Here is a 17953-nt window from a genome sequence, read left to right as displayed (position 1 = left end):
TTATTCTCATAGCTTTTTGTGAATACTTTAGGATTGTCTTCTACCTGGTAGTCACGTTGTCTGCTAATTATGTCACTTCTACTTCTGTGTGTCCGATCTGGGTGCCTTTCACTTCCTTTTCCTGCCTCCTCTTGCCCTGCTGGGCCCTCCAGCCTCTGGAGCGAGTAGACCCCTTCCCCTCCCTTCCGACCTCAAGGGGAAAGCCTTGAGGTTTCACCATTAGGTCTGTTGTCTAGGAAGCTTCCTTCTACTCCAGCTGCTAGTTTGCTGCGTGTTTTTGTCATGAATGGATGTTGAATTTTCTCAAAGGCTTTTCTGTAACTATTTCTATAACTATTTTCAATAACTATTTCTATAACTATTGAGATGATGTTCGTGTTTGTAAACATGGTGGACTATATTGTTGATTGTCGAATGTTAAACCTTACAGACCTTTGTTTGGGGGTAAGTTCCACTTGGTCATGATGTAGTATCCTTTTTATGTATTCAATGTAACTTGCTAACATTTTGTTGAGTTTTTGTATCTTAGTCATGAAGGATCCTAATCTGTAAGTTTGTTTTTTTCTCAGGGTAATGCTGTCCTCCTAGAATGAGTTGGGGAATGTTCCCTTCTTTGCATTTTTCTAGAAGAGTTGTGTAGAATTGGGCTTTCTCCTCACGTGCTTCAAGAATTCACCAGTGAAGCCATCTAGGCCTGTACTTTTCTTCATGAGAAGGCATTTAAATACAAATTATATTCCATTCGTAGATATGGATTTATCTAGGGTATCTCTTTTTTTCTTCATGATTTTTGATGTTTATGCTTTTAAAAAAAAAATTATGTTTATTTTTTGAGAGAGAGACAGAGTGAGAGCAGGGGAGGAGCAGAGAGAGAGAGGGAGACACAGAATCTGAAGCAGGCTCCAGGCTCTGAGCTGTCAGCAGAGCCCGACGTGGGGCTTGAACCCATGAACTGTGATATCATGACCTGAGCTGAAGTCAGATGCTTAACCGATTGAGGCCCCCAGGCACCCCTGATGTTTATGTTTTTTAAGAAATTCATCTATTTCATCTAAATTGTTGAGTTTCTTGGCACAACATTATTTAGAATATCCCTTTAATGTCTTTTTAATGTCCTATAATAAACATTAATAAACATTAAAAAAATTTTTAAAAGAAGTCAGATGCTTAACTGGCTGGGCCCCCCAAGTGACCCCACAGTGCTTTTTTGGTGCTCATTGTAGCTGTGCAATGAGGAAATGAGAGATTCGTTGGAACCTCACTTACTGTAGCATTCTGTGTCTCTAAGAGGTTTTCTACTGTGTCCGTCATTTACGAGAACACTACTTAGAAAGAGATGGCTGAGATATTTTTTAAAGACTGGGTTTTGGAGGAGCCTGGGTGGCTCACTCAGTTAAGCAACCAACTCTTGATCTCAGTTCAGGTCTTGATCTCAGGGTTGTGAGTTCAAGCCCCGTGTTAGGCTCCGCTCTGGGCATGGAGCCTAGTTTAAAAAAAAAAAAAGAAGACTTGATTTTGGACATTTCTCCGTTTTTTTGTATTTTTTTCTTTTAATGTTTATTTTTGAGGTAGAGATGGAAGCCTGGTGGGGAGGGGCAGAGAGAGAGAGAGCGAGAGAGGGAGGGAGGGAGACCCAGAATTGGAAGCAGGCTCCAGGCTCTGAGCTGTCAGCACAGAGCCCGACATGGGACTCGAACCCACAGACCGGGAGATCATGACCTGAGCCCAAGTCGGCGCACAACCGACTGAGCCCCCCGGGCTCCCCTCTATATTTTCTGTCTTGACCCTTCAGAGCTAAATGTGTTCTGTGTGTTCTGCAGGTCAAAGATGAACAGCATCAGTGTTCTCTGGGGCACCTGAAGATCCCTCTCAGTCAGCTGCTTACCAGCAATGACATGACCATGAACCAGCGATTTCAACTCAGTAATTCAGGTCCAAACAGCACTCTGAAGATGAAGATCGCCCTCAGGGTACTGGAGTCTCATGCAGCGATTACAGGAGTGGACAGGGGTCGGGGCGGGGGGGTGCGGACTGGCTGACTCCTGGGTGCTGCTCCAGAGTGTAGTGAAGGGCATGGGCCCTCGTGGAGGATGACCGCGGTATAGCTGCGAGCCTGGGGCCAGGAAGGCACTTGTCTGGGATGGAGGAAACCACTGCTGACAACTATAGGCGCTCAGGGGAGAGATAATTGAGGCTTGGACTTAGACATCTGCCCCAGCTGGTATTTCCAGATTGCTTGAGCAGGCCAGGCTAAATTCTCAAAGGTCATTCAGGAGAGAAAATTTAATACAGTTCTTCAAGATGGTAGAAATTACAAACAGGCTTTTTGTACAAAATAGACAATGACTCTTGTGAGTGCCTGAGGAAATGTTCAAAATAAAACTGGCAAATGGATTGGAAAATGCTAAAACTCACTAATTTTTAAAATGCAAATTAAGGGGCGCCTGGGTGGCTCAGTCGACTCTTGGTTTCAGCTCAGGTCATGACCTCACGGTTCGTGGGTTCTAGCCCCACGCGGGGCTCGCTGCTGTCAGCACGGAGCCTTCTCTGGACCCTCTCTCTCCGTCTCTCTCTGCCTCTCCCGCACTCATGTGCACGCATGCTTTCTCAATAAATAAACATTGTTTTAAAATAAAATAAAATGCAAATTAAAATGAAGAACCCACTTTTTAAAAACTCCAAGCGACCTCGGTCTGTGGAGGGTTCAGTGTTCATGATCTCTTTGCACTTGGTTCCAACTCTAGAGATAGGCAGTTTCTGCAGAAAGGACTGCAGTGTCTGCAGACCACGGGTCACGGAGCCCCTTGGGCCAGGAACCCGTTCTCTGGAGATCTGACCTTCAGTAAGAAGACAGAATGCACAGAGGCCACGAACATAAAGATGTTTGCTGCAGCTTTATTTTTTACGAGGAGGGAGACTTGACACTGTTGCAGCAACCCTGGAGCGCAGGGTTTTGGGGTGTGGGCTCTTGTTCAGTGGAATGTTGCACACCTTACCACCGACTGTGAAAAGCCAGCAAAGTGAAGGTTCACGTGCTCACACAAGCCGAAGGACACGAAGGCCGTTCCGGCGTTCATGCTGGGTGTGTGCAGTAGCCCACTGGGGAGGGGGCCCTCACCTCTCATCCTTTCTTGGGGGCGCGTGGCTCAGGCTCGCCCAACAATGACATGACCCCCATAGCTGTGCAAGAATGCACGCAAACGGAAGAGGCCGAAGAGAAATTATGTTTACATCATGGAAGCGATAATTTTGATTAAACTTCCCTTTCTCTTCTTTTTTTTTTTTAAATGAGAACTAAGGCATTTTTTTAATTTTTTACATTTTTATTTGTTTTTGAGAGCGAGAAAGAGCACAAGTAGGGAGGGGCAGAGAGGGAGAGGGAGACACAGAATCTGAAGCAGGCTCCAGGGTCCGAGCTCTCAGCACAGAGCCAGATGCGGGGCTCGAACTCATGAGCTGTGAGGTCAAGACCTGAGCTGAAGTTGGGTGCTCAACCTACTGAGCCACCCAGGTGCCCCTCCTTTTTCTACTTACCATAATGTGGCATCACTCTAATAACAGAGTAGCTGGACGTATAGACTAGACTGTTTATAATGTTTTTGCCAAGTTTTCAGTAGACATTGGCAAGTGAGTACATCTAAAGCCATTCATATACCAGGCCATTCTAGTGTCACTGATTTCAATTTTGTGTTTGTTTCCACTTGCAGATACTCCACCTTGAAAAGCCAGAAAGGTCCCCAGACCACCAACACTCAGCTCAAGTAAAGCGACCCTCTGTCTCCAAAGAAGGGAGAGAAATATCTGTCAGATCTCACGCGTCCGCATCGCCGGGCTCCGGTGATGGCAGCACAGCCCCGTGCACACCAGTCGTCGGGGGCAGCGATAAGCCTGGCGTGGAAGAGGGGACCCAGCCTGTGGAGGCCAGCCCCCAAGGCCCACGCGACCTGGGCAGGAGCTCCTCCAGCCTCCAGACCAGTGCCACCTGCTCCCCCAGCCACATCTCCGTTAAGGAGCCCACTCCAAGCATAGCCTCAGACATATCCCTGCCCATCGCCACCCAGGAGCTTCGGCAGAGGCTGCGGCAGCTAGAGAAGTAACCAGACCCCTCCTTTGTCCTTGTCCAGTCAGAGCACACGTCTCGTGCTAACGTCGTCTTGAGTTAGCCAAAAGAGCCTGAGGTGTCCCTGCCCTTTTGCTCACTGAGTGTTTGCCTTTTAAAATAAACCTGCCATTTCTAGGACCTGACTAGGGACCAAGAAGCAGTGGGGTTCGGGGTGAATAGAAGAGGGTCTGAGCCCCTGTGTGCCTGTCCTCAGACCAGGAGGCGGGACCTAGAGCTGATGCTCGCTCTTCGTGCCGTGGTTGTGTCTGTGTTGGAAGAACAAGTCCTGTTTGCTCAGCACCCCCTTACTACCACCGGTCGTGTGTTATCTAGTCTTTGGATTCATACTTGTGCTCCTGGGCTCTTCAGAGAAGGAGGAAGGCAGCTTGCAGTTATCATAAGCTTCAGGAGTTAACCTCTTCCCGTCAGTGGAAGGAACGAAGTGGCCCTTTGAAGCTGTTCTTGCTGTTTGTTGTTCCGAGAGGTGTGTCGAGGCATAGGAAGCGGAGGCAGAGATGAAACGCACTCCTGGGGGTTGAGGAAGTCACACGCGTGTGACCCACACTCAGCATGCTCTCTCCTGCGTACTTTCTCAGGTTCAGCGTTCAGAAGAAAGCAATCAGTCCCTTCCTCTCTTGCTCTAGGAGGAGATAGAACTTTAAATAAGAAAGCACTTCTCTCAGGAGCTAAATTTGGGGAGTAGCCGCGATGATCTTGAGGGACATTGCACCATGGCAACCGTTGGCAGGCTTGGGAGTCTGCGCTTCAACCCTGAGAGAGAAGCTTCCTGAGAGAGGCTGCCGGGAAAATCAGAGCAAGCAGTGCACGTGGGGCTTTGAGGGAGCACACGTAGAGTTGGGTCCTTACAGGCTAGACGTTGCTTTGCAGAGACCACAGAATTGATGTTTGTAATGAGGACATCTCCTGAGTCTCCTTTTTACCATGGGCCCTCACTGGGAAAGCTGTCAGTTCTGGATAATTAAGTTATGTTGAAACCTTATTTGAGATATGAGTTTGGTTGATTAATAGAAGTCCAGATTATGCTCAAGTCCGTGGGTAATTTGATTGTTTTTGTGCCAGTTGACTCACTCCCGTTCAGTTCTGAGGAGAGCTATAACCTCTCGCTTTGTTTCCCCAGTGGGACGACACTGGGGCAGTCGCCCCTGGGGCAGATCCAGCTGACCATCCGACACAGCTCACAGAGAAACAAGCTTGTGGTGGTCGTGCACTCCTGCAGGTGAGCTGGGCCCTCGGGAACCCCCAGGTGGGCTTTAGATGAGAGGCCAGTGTTAGCTCTGACATCACTAAACAGATGAACCCATTTCATTTTTGAAGGACAAAGTAATGATGTTATGCTACAGACTTAGTATTCAGTGCTGCATTCTTTTTTTGTTCTTGACATTGTTTCTGTTCATAAACATTTTGGTTGCTTTGTAATCCACTCCTTTTTTTAAGTTTATTTTTATTTGTTTTGAGAGAGAGAGAGAGAGAGAGAGCAGGGGAAGGGCAGAGAGAGAGGGAGACGGAGTCCCAAGCAGGCTTCACGCTGTCGGCACAGAGCCTGAGGTGGGCCTGGAACCCACGCACCGTGAGATCATGACCCGAGCCGAAATCAAGAGTCGGATGCTTAGCCCACTCAGCCACCCGGTGCCCCTGTACTACATCTTGAACTGCTCTACTGCAGTTTATACAACATTCCATATGGCTGGATGTTTAGATTGTCCAAGTTACATGTAACATGGTAATGAACATATTTTTCTTGAAGTGTCTCTTTGAGATTAAATTTCCAGGAGTAAGTTTTTGTCAGTAATTCGGAGGATCTCAAAAGGTTGATGAGATCATGACAGGTATTGCCAATAGTCTTTCAAGACTATTTCTGGAACATGCCAGCTGGCATTGGTACCCAGGGTACAGGTGTATCTTCTCCTGCCCCCATCAGGAAGTTTATTGTGCAGCGTACTGATTTAGTAAGTGTAACATGAGCTGGCAGCGTTGCTTTAATTTGTCTTTGATTAGTGATGATGCTATGGAGCCGACTAATTATTTCCCTTCTGTGTGACTTCTCTCAGTAGTAGTTAGGATATAAATGTACGGCATAAGTATTTGGATCTTATTAAAGGCTGTGAGAGGGGCGCCTGGGGTGCTCAGCATTTGACTCTTGGGTTGAGCATTTGACTCTTGATTTCAGCTCAGGTCATGATCTCACAGTTTGTGAGTTCAAGCCTCACGTTGGGCTCTGTGCTGACAGCTCAAAGCCTGGAGCCTGCTTTGGATTCTGTGTCTCCCTCTCTCTCTGCCCCTCCCCTGCTCATGCACGTGGGTTCTATCTCTCTCTCTCTCTCTCTCTCTGTCTCCCAAAGTAAATAAATAAACTTAAAAAAAATAATAAAAGGCTGTTAGAAACATAGGAAATTATATAAATGTAGACTTCAGTTCTGAACCTATTTATTGAGCACCTTATACATTCTTGCTGTGAGATAATTACTGTTGTAGAGGACTCTCAGCAAATAGTCCCCTAACTAGATTTTCAGGTTGATCGGTAAGTGAATAATTTGAAGTGGTTGCATATAATTAACTCCCAGACTCTGTTTGGCTCAGACCAGGTGTCCGAGGAGAAGAGCAGCATGGGTTGCACAAAGGAGGTGAAAGGTTTAGGTGAACGAAGGGCACAGAGTTGGGGGAGCAGCCTGGCAGCACTGAGGATGGGGTTTCCCTTGGTGTGAGGCCAACCACATCCCCTCCCACTGGGAGAAGCTGGACATTAGAAACAACAGCTTCCGTTTTCAAAGCAGAGCAAGTATCAGGATGTCCCCCAAACTCTGGGCTCAAGAAACGGAGGTGAAAGTTGCGTCCGCCAACAAGATAGCACAGGGTGAGGACAGAAACTCACTTTGTTCCTTTCTGCTTCTCAGTGGTGTAGATAAATATAAATCGAAGTAGGAAGTTTGAACGTGATGCTAACGGTCGTTTTCCTAGATTCTAATATCGAGTGTTCTCTGGTTTGTGTCGTAAGAAATCTCATTGCCTTCTCTGAAGATGGCTCTGACCCCTATGTCCGCATGTATTTGTTACCAGACAAGAGGAGGTCAGGAAGGAGAAAAACACACGTGTCAAAGAAAACACTGAACCCCGTGTTTGACCAGAGGTATGGTGCTCACTCAAGATGGGTAGGCTGTCGAATTCAGAAATTAAAAAAGGCTTGATCAAATACCTTTGAATGACTAATGCATTTCAACCAACACACTGTTGGGAAGTATCAGTGAAAAAACTCCAGATTAGCACACACGGACTTGTTAACATAAATAAATGAACATTTTGAACTTGGTCTAGAAGTGGCTAAACATAGTAAGTTCAGGCTGTACACACTGTGGAAGGGAAACTGGTGATTGTGGACCTCGCGGAACTTCCATCCTGGGCGGTTGTATCTATTGATTTTTCTGACTTATAAATAAAAACTAAGAATTCAACAATAAGTATATTTTAAGTTTATTTTAAATAATAATAAGTCTATGACATCTTAAAATACAACATTCTTCTGAAAAACAACTAGTTTCCAAAACAATAAAAAAGTGAAAAGAATGGCATTATTGTCTAACATTTTCGCAGATCCCTTTAATGGTCTGTCTTAGTAGAGGTCATATCTGCTTCTGCCATCGGTGCTGATCTCCAGAGAGCACCTCGAGGACCTCCGGGGGCCTTGCGCCACCCTTAAGAGCTTCAGTCTGCAAACTCGTTACCTTACGTTACAGTGTCTACAGCTAAAAAAAACCAACAGCATTTTGGGAAATCATATAGTCAAATGGTGTCACTTTTGTTTACATTTATCTTTAAATGGACTGGTTGTTTCTCATATGTTCACGCCAGCAACTCTTTTTAAATCACAGACAGAAACTGACAGGAGGTGTGCACCAGTCCCTGGTGTGAGCACATTTTGACAGTGTTCTCACTTAGCCGCAGCCAAAGTTAAGGATTCGGAAACGCCCCTCCGCGCCCCCTGCAAGTCTGGGATTCTAGCTGCTGAAGCTCCCTGAAGGCTGGTCACATTCCAGCCACATCCCTCCCGGGCCTTAGGCCCTGTGCCCTCTGGTTTGCCAGAGACCCTGACTCACAGTGGCTGAACTCCAGCCAGCTTTGAGGACTTGGTTCCCTGGAGGCATTTTTGTTTGTAGCATCTGACTTCGGCCATTAAAAAGTGCACTGCATATCTTTTCCCTTCCATGAAGCTGTATCACATACTACTTTTCTTTATTTCACTCACCCCGGCTTTGTAATCACTGCTGTTTAGTCTTTTGGCCTGGATGAGAAAACCAGTGGGTCCTACCTACATCCACAGTCCCCCAGGGCAGACATTCAAAGAACACCCGTCCCCATACATGAGGGAGCCACAGGCAGTAGGGTCTTTCGCATACTTAGTGTTGTTTTATTTGATTTTTTTTTTAATTTTTAGTTAAATTTTAGTTGACATGTTACTAATATGTTAGTAATTAGTAATATTAATGCAGTGTTGGTTTCAGGGGTAGAATTCGGTAATTCATCACTTACATACGGCCTTTCACATACTTAGGAGGCCAGAGTCTTCGGTTATGTTTGCAAAATAAGGGAAACAAAAATTGTTTTTGAGTCTTCATGAAATGCCAGATCCAAACATTGAACAGAACTCAATTTTATAATAAAAAACAGCATAACATTTAGAACTGTCTTGTAAGCAGCAAGGTTGTTTTTTGGTTATAATGAGAATACAACAACATTATGGAGAAATTTAAGGGCGGTCCTCTTTTTCCCGTGTCAGCTTTGATTTCAGCGTTTCATTACCAGAAGTACAGAGGAGGACGCTGGATGTAGCAGTAAAGAACAGTGGTGGCTTCCTGTCCAAAGACAAAGGGCTTCTTGGCAAAGTAAGTTTAAAAAATAACCGTGATCGGTTCCTATATCTTATAAACATTAAGCACGTACCCAAAGGGCATTGTTTTAGACCATACTTAAATCAATGGAAAGAGAGGGGACTTCCTCTCTGATTAATGCTTATTTATAAAATAGTGGACCATGAAAGACCATGGCATCTAAAATATGAGTACATTTTGAAAATTACTTTATTTTCATTGTTTTTACATAATCATATTATTGGGCATGTTACTCACACAAATGCTGTGAACGTAGAGTTGAAGAAAAGATTAATTTTTTAATTAAAGAAATGTTGAGTCACATTGAAAGAAAACATGAAGGAAAATATTCTCTTGCAGTTCCGCCTCCTCCACTAACCAACTATTCTTTTTCTAACAAATTAGTGCCTTTATTTCTCTGAATTTATTCTGGTCTTTGTCAGAATTCACACGTAACTCTTGCATAAGATTATATATTCTTTAACATTAAATGTACACAGAGGCTGAGTTAGGGAAGAGGAGTTTTGAATTATGTACCGCTTGCAGATAATCCGGATCCACTGTGCTGGCACTAATGGAGCGTGAGCCGATATCCCTGTAAATTATCAGCACTGATCCTTCTTCATAACCGAACTTTGAGAGTCCTGGATACAGGGCAGAGCTCTTGGATGTGATCGCCATATCATTCATGGGGGGTCATCAGGGTCAAAAACATTGACAGGGAGAGACTCAAAATAACACAGTGGGTTCCATACTGAGGCAGCAGGAGGTCAGAGAGATCGGGGCTCCACCCGCTGTTACAGGTGTCGTTTAACCCACAGGTGTTGGTCGGTCTGGCGTCCGAAGAACTGGCCAAGGGCTGGACCCAGTGGTGAGTGTCCCAGCACGGACGAGCCCCGTGTGTCTATTCCACAACACTTTCCCCGGTTGACCACATGTCTCTTGTCATGTCCCCATGCACCCCTAGGTACGACCTCACAGAAGATGGCACGAGACCACACGTGGTGACGTAGTCCCTGCCGGGCACGAGGAGCCCCCCCCCCCCCCGGTGTGCCAACCACCTTCGTGCGCTCGCAGCGCACCCTCCCACAGACGTACCAATATTGTTTTTATAATTTCAATGTATTTAGTTATACATATCTTAATAGTTTTATAAAACATGTTGACGTTTTAGGCATATTTGGCCAATATTATCATTAAATTTTATATGTTTAATTTCCTGTAGTATTTGCCGGTTATTCTAGCGTATAATAGGGTAGTAGTTAGTTACCGTGTCGCGTAAGGCTGTATGTCCGTTGTATCGACGAGGAAGCAGATCTATGTATATGCTTTACTGTTGCCTTGTTTTGTACATCGCTGAGGTACACTCTGCCATGTAAATAGACTATTTTTTATAATCTCTACCTGCTGGTTTGAACTCTGAAGAACATGGATTAAGGAAATATATTTTTTTTCTAAGACTTATTAAATTCTTATGACACATAATCATTTTGTCTTTGCAGGAAAAGTTCTCAGTGACCAATTTTGTGGTATTTTTCTTTTTAAAAAGAAAAGCTGAAAGATTAAATATTAAATAAGTATAGTTCTGCCCATCACGAATGACGAAAATATTCAAAATATTACCACTTTTATAAATATAAATATGTATTTTTGAGAAGTCAGATGAAGTGCTTCTAAGGAAAAATGTGTAACTGAGTAATACATAATACTAAGAGGATGTCATGTCATCATGGTGCACTAACTTGAAGTTTCTTCCATGAAATGTCTTAATTGCTTGATAGAATGTATTCATGAAATAGTACACAGATACACAGTTATACTTCCTAAAATACAACCCAAATTTTCAGTGTTAGCAGTTAGGCTATTGTGAAATAGTCGGTCATAAGGTTTGTTAGTTTTCAGTGTTTTCCCAGCCTGTGAAGACAGAGACAGGCTCACGTGGTCACCACAGAGTTTGTGGGGTGGATCTGGGTAAGGAGGAAGTTGTTTTAAACCAACAGCTCATTCATTCACCTGTCAGTGTGACATCATAGGTTGACAGAACCCCTGAGGTGGCCTTGGCTTCCTTTTGCCCAACACAGAGGCCACTCTTGGGGCCACAGGGTTCCAGCACGGCGGCTGGTGATTGTAATTAACCGTTTCCGGGGTTTCCTCACTTTATGCCGTGACTGACCTCAGTATTGGGATATTGTTATACGGTTTCTGTTTTGGAATATGTTTTCCTGTTTAGATTACTAAAAGCATGTTTTACATCCTCGAGTCCCAGACCTCTTGGGGGTTGAGGCTCCGTGGCAGTGTCTAAGCCGTGCTCGCCTGTGAGAAACACGCACGGACACAGAAAGAGTTTTCAGTATGTTAAGCTGTATGGTGCAAATGAGTCCTTAGCTATCAGAACATTCTGAAATCATGTGTGAGGACATTGGGGAAATCGAGCTTTGTGGTTGAAACTGGGGATCTTACCATGAATCCCTCCATGGACTCGTGGGCGGCCCGTGTGACCAAACACACCAAAGTGCCTGTGGTGGATGCTGGTTGTTACCTTGCGTACTTCTGCCTGCCAACAGATCTTACCCTTCTTTTAGTTCACACTTTAAACCGGAGGTTTATATATAATGGAGCCTATAGCCTCACAACACAGTTCATGTAATCATAAAGACCAGTGTAATCTCCCTGCTTCCTACTTGATGGAACTTCACTATAAAGCCTCATTATAAACCATTTCCCATGTTAATGTACAGGAGGAAATGGATGAATATACTCGTGCCCACAAAACATTTAACTGCGGTGGTGTTTTAGCAGCGCGATAAAGGCAGGTAATTACTTAATAAACCTAGTCGTCGGTCCATGGTATTAGATTTATTGAAGATTTTTTTTCAGTTGAGTCTGTTGAAGGGCCTCTGGCATAATCTATAAAAAGGGAACGACCGCTCACTGGGATTTACAATACCAGTAATTTTTACCAACATCCTGAACATCTGGGTTTTGCCTTGTGCTCACCTTGCGGTATGTATTCACCTTATGCAGCGCTTTAAGCAATTAGGCAAAATAAGTACAAGGAAGAGTATAAAGCCAGTGGCAGCGTGACACCCGCCTTGTGCCGCAGGGACGGAGGAGCCTGGAGATGGACCTTGGCAGCGGGCTTCCTTCTCTTTAGAAGGAAAGGGACGATTCTGAGGACGTAAAACAAACAAACCTTTCCAGGTGTGATTCTGTCCTTCACGGCCAAATGAGCGGTCAGTGGGAAGCTGTGGTATTCCGTGGGAAGGACTGAGAATTCCGCTCACGGCCGGACTCCGCACTCCAGGGTCCCCAGATCGGCATCCCTGCTCCTTAATGACCGATTCGTCTAGGAAAAGGGAACGTTAACTTCTCTGTATTGAGCCGAATCAACGGGAGGAAAATTAACTTACACAGATTTGAGTTCTGTTTGTCCATGTGGGTTGCTTCTCCTGTGCCTTAGCGTATGGAAGTGTGACGCCGGTGTTTCCAAGTTCCAGATCGTTGCTGTACTCACGGCAACTCTGTTCTGTGCTACGAGATAGTGTTCGTCAGGAGGTCAGCCCTTTTTCTTCAGGAACCGAAGCTCAGTGGAGACCAGCGTATATGCGCGTTTATACTCGGGCTGTCCGCCACTGCAGATGGAAAACGGCGGAGGGCTTTTTTTAATTGTTATTAGAGAATGTCCTTTTTGATCAACTAATTTTACATGACAGTGCATGTATTTATTCAATAAACTCTTACGTTAGCTCACTTGTGATTTGTTTTTCCTTTGTCTTTTGAAATGAAATTTTTAACGTGTGGTCAAATAACTTGAAAAGTAGTAAGTAGATTCTTTATACACGCTATTTGTGAGTTCTTTCATTTTCAGAGGAACATCAGGTCGCTGATACTCGTCCTCTTGTTCCCATCTTGGCTCTTCTCTGCCTGCCTTGGACTCGGAGGCTTGGAAACACTCGTCTGAAAGGCCATCGCGAGTAGAAAACGACGGTCTTTTTGTGCGCTTTGTAAGCGGAGTCCTGAGAAGAGCGGACGAGAGGCTGGCTGAGGCAGGAGGGGGAGCCCGGGAGGAGCCCCCCCCGCCGCGGGGCGCCCGCGGCCACACGCCTGGCCCTCACCGTAAATGCGGATGGACGCAAGTTTTAGTCCCAGTCCCTCTTTTAATGTTTACTCTGCATTCTGCTTGACAGCCCTCGACAACTTGGTGTCCACGTTGATGTCTGCAACGCAGACTCTGCCGCTGGGCTCAACACCCGCTAACCCGGCGCCTCCTTGTTAGCCCTCTGCACTGAGGGGCCCGCGGTGTTTCTGTCCGGCTGCCGGTGTCTGTCCGGGAGCTTGAGGTGGAGACCTCGGCCGTCCCTCTGCCTCCCTCCCACGTGCAGACCCCAGGCCCTTCGGTTCAAGTCGAGAAGACGTCCGCTTTGCTAGGAGCCCACGGCCCTGCCCGTGCTGCCTGCCACCCCCAGCGCTGGAGCTGTGGCCCCTCCCCCTGCACCCTCCATGCCGCAGGCCGGGCGGTCTTTGAAAACACGTCTCTAACTCACTACCGCTCTCCCTTGCTCTTGGAATAAAGCCCCCCCCCCCCCCCCAGCATACCACGCCCTGAGGCCTTCCCAGCCGTATTTCCTTCCACGGTGCCGCCCACCCCTGACGCTTCCTCTCGGTTCCACAGACTTCCCACCCTCCTTCCCATCAGTACCCCAAACCTGCCCTTCCCCTGCCCCTGGCCTAGCTGACTCCCACTGCCCTTCACTTCCTGGCTTGGAGTGGATTTCCCCGGGTGTCCCGAACCAACACCCCCTGCCCCCGTTACAAGGCCTCTCAGCACTGTGCTGCTTCCAGTCATAGACTTAGCATCACTGCAGTGCTTTGCTTTATCTTTTTTACAGCATATTTTTGAGAGGTAGAAAGGATGGGAGAGGGGCAGAGAGAGAATCCCAAGCAGGCTCCATGTTGTCAACGAAGAGCCCGACACGAAGGTGAGATCACGACCGGAGCCGAACTCAAAAGACTGACGCTTAACCCGCTGAGCCACCCAGGCGCCCGTGGTTCTGCTTTATTGAAAACCATTTCTGGCTGCGCTGTCAGCTCTCAAGGGCACAGATCGTAAGGGTGTCACCTAAATCTTTTTCTAGTTGCTTATCACTGTGAACGATCAGATGCTGAATAAACTAAGGCTAAAGTCTGGCACAACCTTAACATTAATTTGTCTTAAGTTTCCACTTAAAGACAAACACCTATTGACAGTTTTTAGTAAAGTCTAAAGAGAAAGGTACTGACAAACGTGGAAAAGAAAAATACTGCAACAAAAAGCCAACAGTATAATCATCTGAGCAACAGTTGAGCACAAACGTAGGGAAGGAGCCAGGAGGTCTACCTTTTTTGGTGTTATTCTGGAAACCCTGGGCAATGTGATATGAAAAGAAAAGAGAGGTTACATTTTGTATGGAGGAAGTCTTTTTTCTTTCTTTTTTTTTTTTTAACACTTTATTTTTGAGAGAAAGAGCACAAGTATGGGAGAGGCAGAGAGAGAGGGAGACAGAATCCAAAGCAGGCTCCAGGCTCTGAGCAGTCAGCACAGAGCCGGACGCGGGGCTCGAACTCACAAACCGTGAGATCATAACCTGATCCAAAGTCAGACACCCAAATCGACTGAGCCACCTAAGCGCCCCAGAGGTCATTTTCAAATACAAGATTGTCTGCCTGTAAAACCTAAGAAAATAACCTGAAAACTTACCAGCAAGTACTTAATAAGAGGCCAGTCATAAAAACATAAATCTCTGTGTCTCATACACGATTAGTAGCTCCTAGAAAATGTAATGAGGGGCGCCCGGCTGGCTCAGTCAGCGGCGTGTATGACTCCTGATCTCAGGTCGTGAGTTCGAACCCCAAACTGGGTGTGGAGATCACTTTAAAAAGGGAAATATAATGAGGAAAAGTCACGCAGCGGCCTGGGGGCTACAATAGCAGTGGGAACTGCGGCCAAGCAGGGAGGGCACAGAGTGAGTTTAGAGCTGCCCCTGAAAGCCGCATCGTCAGGGAGCCGGTTGGCCCGTCTGGCTCCTGGGAAAACCGTATCAAAACCCATCAGTGGCAGTTCCGCACCATGGCGGCTGCTGGGGGCAGTGTACCAGGTTGGCGAGACAGTTGAAAGAGAAGTCTAGGAAATGAGATGTGCACAGAGGGTTTTGAAGAACCCGGCATCCCTGGGGCACCAGGAGGGGGTGGGCATCTGCAGAGCTGTGCACGGAGAAGGCCCGGTCCCTACGCATCTGAGGAAATCTGTCCCCAAGTGCTTAGCTGAGCTACACGGCCAGCTGAGCAGAGACCTCGGAGGCAGCACGTGACAAGGCAGCTTTCGGAAACTTAGCCCAAGAAAGTTGCTAAGCCAGACAAAGTCGAAGGAGAGGGATCTCGTTTACAGAGTTGTCACACTATTATTATTTTAGATGTCCGGTTTTCAACAGAAAGCCGTAAGACGTGTAAAAGCAGTGGTAAAGGATGGGCTGTACTGGGGGAGAGCGGTCCGTGGAAACCGTCCCTCGGGAAGCCCAGATGTTGGGCCCAAGTGGACAGAGACCTTGAATCAGCTTACAAATATGCTCAAAGAAACAAAGTCAAGGCAAGTGTGAGAATAATAAAGAGTATCAGGAAAGAGAGAAATTATTAAAAGGACTAAACAGAAATTCTGGAGTTTATAATAAATGAAATACAAACTTACTAAAGGAACTCAACTGTAGATTTGAGCAATCAACAGATTGGAGGCAGGCCAACAGACCATGTATGGGGAACAGAGACGCCCGCAGGAGGGAGTCTCGGGGTGGGGGGTGGCGAACAGGGCCAGATAGAACTCTTGGGAGATCCTGCCCGAACCGGACGGCGACACACGCACGCCACGTAAGAGCCACGTGAGGGGGTCTGGCCGAGGCACTTCATGGTCAAACTGGCCAGGACAGTCTGAGAGCGAGAGAGACCCTTCTCGTGCAGGACTCCTCTGTAAGATAACCGCTGGTCCTCACCACAGGCCGTGCAGGCCGGCGCGGGGGGGGGGGGGGCACAGACACAGAGGCTGGAAGGGAGCCTGGCAGCCAAGTGTCCCCTGTCGGACAAAACAGTCCTTCAAAGATGTTGGAAAAACAGGTACTCCCAGATTTAAAAAAAAAAAAAAAATTGTCACTAGCCTGCCTGCCCTCCGAGAAGCACTGAAGGAGTTAATGTCACTTTTTCGTGTTTGCATGCATTTATTTACGACCGCTCTGTAATTTATGGATTTCTTTGGATAATCCCTGCTCCCTGTACTCGAAGTATCTTGAGTCTGGAAAGGAATGCGGCCCAGTGGTTGGGAACATGGCTCAGAGACTGCCCACGTTCAGACCCCACTCCTGGCCCTGTGTGACCTAGTGTTGCATCCACACGACTCCTGAAATAGAATGCTACGGGCACCAGTGACAGTTGCAACAAAGTTTATTACAATGAGAGGCAAGGCCGACCGATCGGGACCAATACTCTTGATAAGAGTGTGGCCCTGAACAGCCGGGGTACAGAGTTTTTAAAGCCGATCACATCGTTTTGTCATTATCTGGGAACAGAACAGATAAACAGTTCCCAGATGAGTTAGAAACAGTTGCCAGATGAGTCAGAAACAGTTATGAATGAGGTGATGATTTTAGACTTTCTGCCGCTAAGTTGCAACCAGTGGATCTCCTTGACCTTGTCTCCGATGCTCTTTTTTGAGCTTTTGTTTCCTTCATTGGTAAAGCCTGATTCACAAGAGTATGAAGTATGATTTACAAGAGTAAAAGCAAGGTTATCTTTTGACCTTCAGTGTCAGAACAAAGTTGTTATCTTTTAAGCTAAGCGTTAGCCCTTACACTAGGGCAAGTCAGAGAGGTCTCTGTGCCTCCAGCTTCCCATCTGCAAAGTAGGCACGGCCATAGTACTTGTGTGGAAGGTGGTGTAGAGGAAAAAAGGAGACGGGACCCGCATGGAGGGCCGGCGCGTGACAGGCAGCAAGCACGTGTCGCTGTAGCCGCTCTGTCCCCCAGGGTTGCTGCCTGCATGGGCGCCACCCCATTTAGGCCTGCCACAGCCTTACGCTGTCTGGTCACACGCGTTCCCAAGGCACGGCCCCCACCGGCCTGACTTTCCTGAGTTCCTGGTGTGGCGTCCCTCCCGGTCTGTCCAAGGACAAGAGCGCCAACGCCTTCCCCACACGCCTGGGGAGGGGGCTGGTATGCGGGCCGCTGCCTGCCCTGCCTGCGGCCGTGCGTCTGCCCGGCCTTCCTCCGGGGGTCACTTCCAGCAACCCCCCTCCCCCGCCCCCAGCCTTGCTGAGGATTCGCAGCCTCCACAGCCCAACACAGTTTGCTCTCACTTTTGTTCATCATAGTATAAAATACGTACAGAAACGTGCGCAAACCCTCACCGTCCTGCCTGGACTGTTCACACGCGGAGTCCTGTGTGAGCCGCGCCACAGCAAAGACGAGCATCGCCCCGGCACCCCCCCCCCAACCCCCCCCCCAACCCCCCCCCCCGCGATGCGGCCACACCCGCGAGGCGGCTCCACCCGAGGCCTGGCCTACAGATCGGCTCAGTCGGTTCGGAGCTCGCGGTGGGCGTGTGGGCGCGTCCGGCTTCTCCCACTCCGCGTTATGTTTGTGAAAGACGATGCGACGTCTCTTACGACGGTTTGGTCAGGCCTTGGGGACTGGAAGGTCACACACAGAGTGGGCGAGCACTCGGTCGGCCGGGAGCTTCCCACGCGGCCTGTGGGAGCCCGCTCACAGCCCCGCCACAGATGTGTCCGCGACCGGCACCTTCTGCCTGAGGGTCCCGGCCTGCGGGTGCGAGGGGCTCCTAGGTCCAAAGAGCCACCCTCCCTCCCTCCACGACTCTTCCCAGAGGGAACCTCTGATCCCCCCGGGTGCTCTCCACCAGCACCCGCCATGCACGTTTTCTGAAGCCTGGCTCG

The 17953-nt window shown here is 47.6% G+C and overlaps 1 protein-coding gene across 13 annotated transcripts in view; it reads left to right on the top strand.

Annotated features, from left to right (window-relative positions):
- The window catches only part of ESYT2 (extended synaptotagmin 2), an 81219-nt gene extending 68487 nt beyond the window's left edge, over positions 1–12732 (top strand). For all 13 annotated transcript variants that reach the window (XM_042927264.1, XM_042927261.1, XM_042927262.1 and 10 more), the window contains 7 exons: positions 1821–1970; positions 3708–4093; positions 5241–5339; positions 7116–7247; positions 8892–8997; positions 9804–9853; positions 9950–12732. In XM_042927264.1, coding sequence (XP_042783198.1) covers positions 1821–1970; positions 3708–4093; positions 5241–5339; positions 7116–7247; positions 8892–8997; positions 9804–9853; positions 9950–9995 — 969 coding nt within the window. In that variant the 3' untranslated portion in view covers positions 9996–12732. The remainder of the gene's footprint in view (positions 1–1820; positions 1971–3707; positions 4094–5240; positions 5340–7115; positions 7248–8891; positions 8998–9803; positions 9854–9949) is intronic.
- The last annotated feature ends 5221 nt before the right edge of the window (positions 12733–17953 follow it).

Source organism: Panthera leo, chromosome A2 (assembly GCF_018350215.1).
Source record: "Panthera leo isolate Ple1 chromosome A2, P.leo_Ple1_pat1.1, whole genome shotgun sequence".
Lineage (NCBI taxonomy): Eukaryota > Metazoa > Chordata > Mammalia > Carnivora > Felidae > Panthera > Panthera leo.
This window is presented reverse-complemented; position numbering and strand designations above follow the sequence as displayed.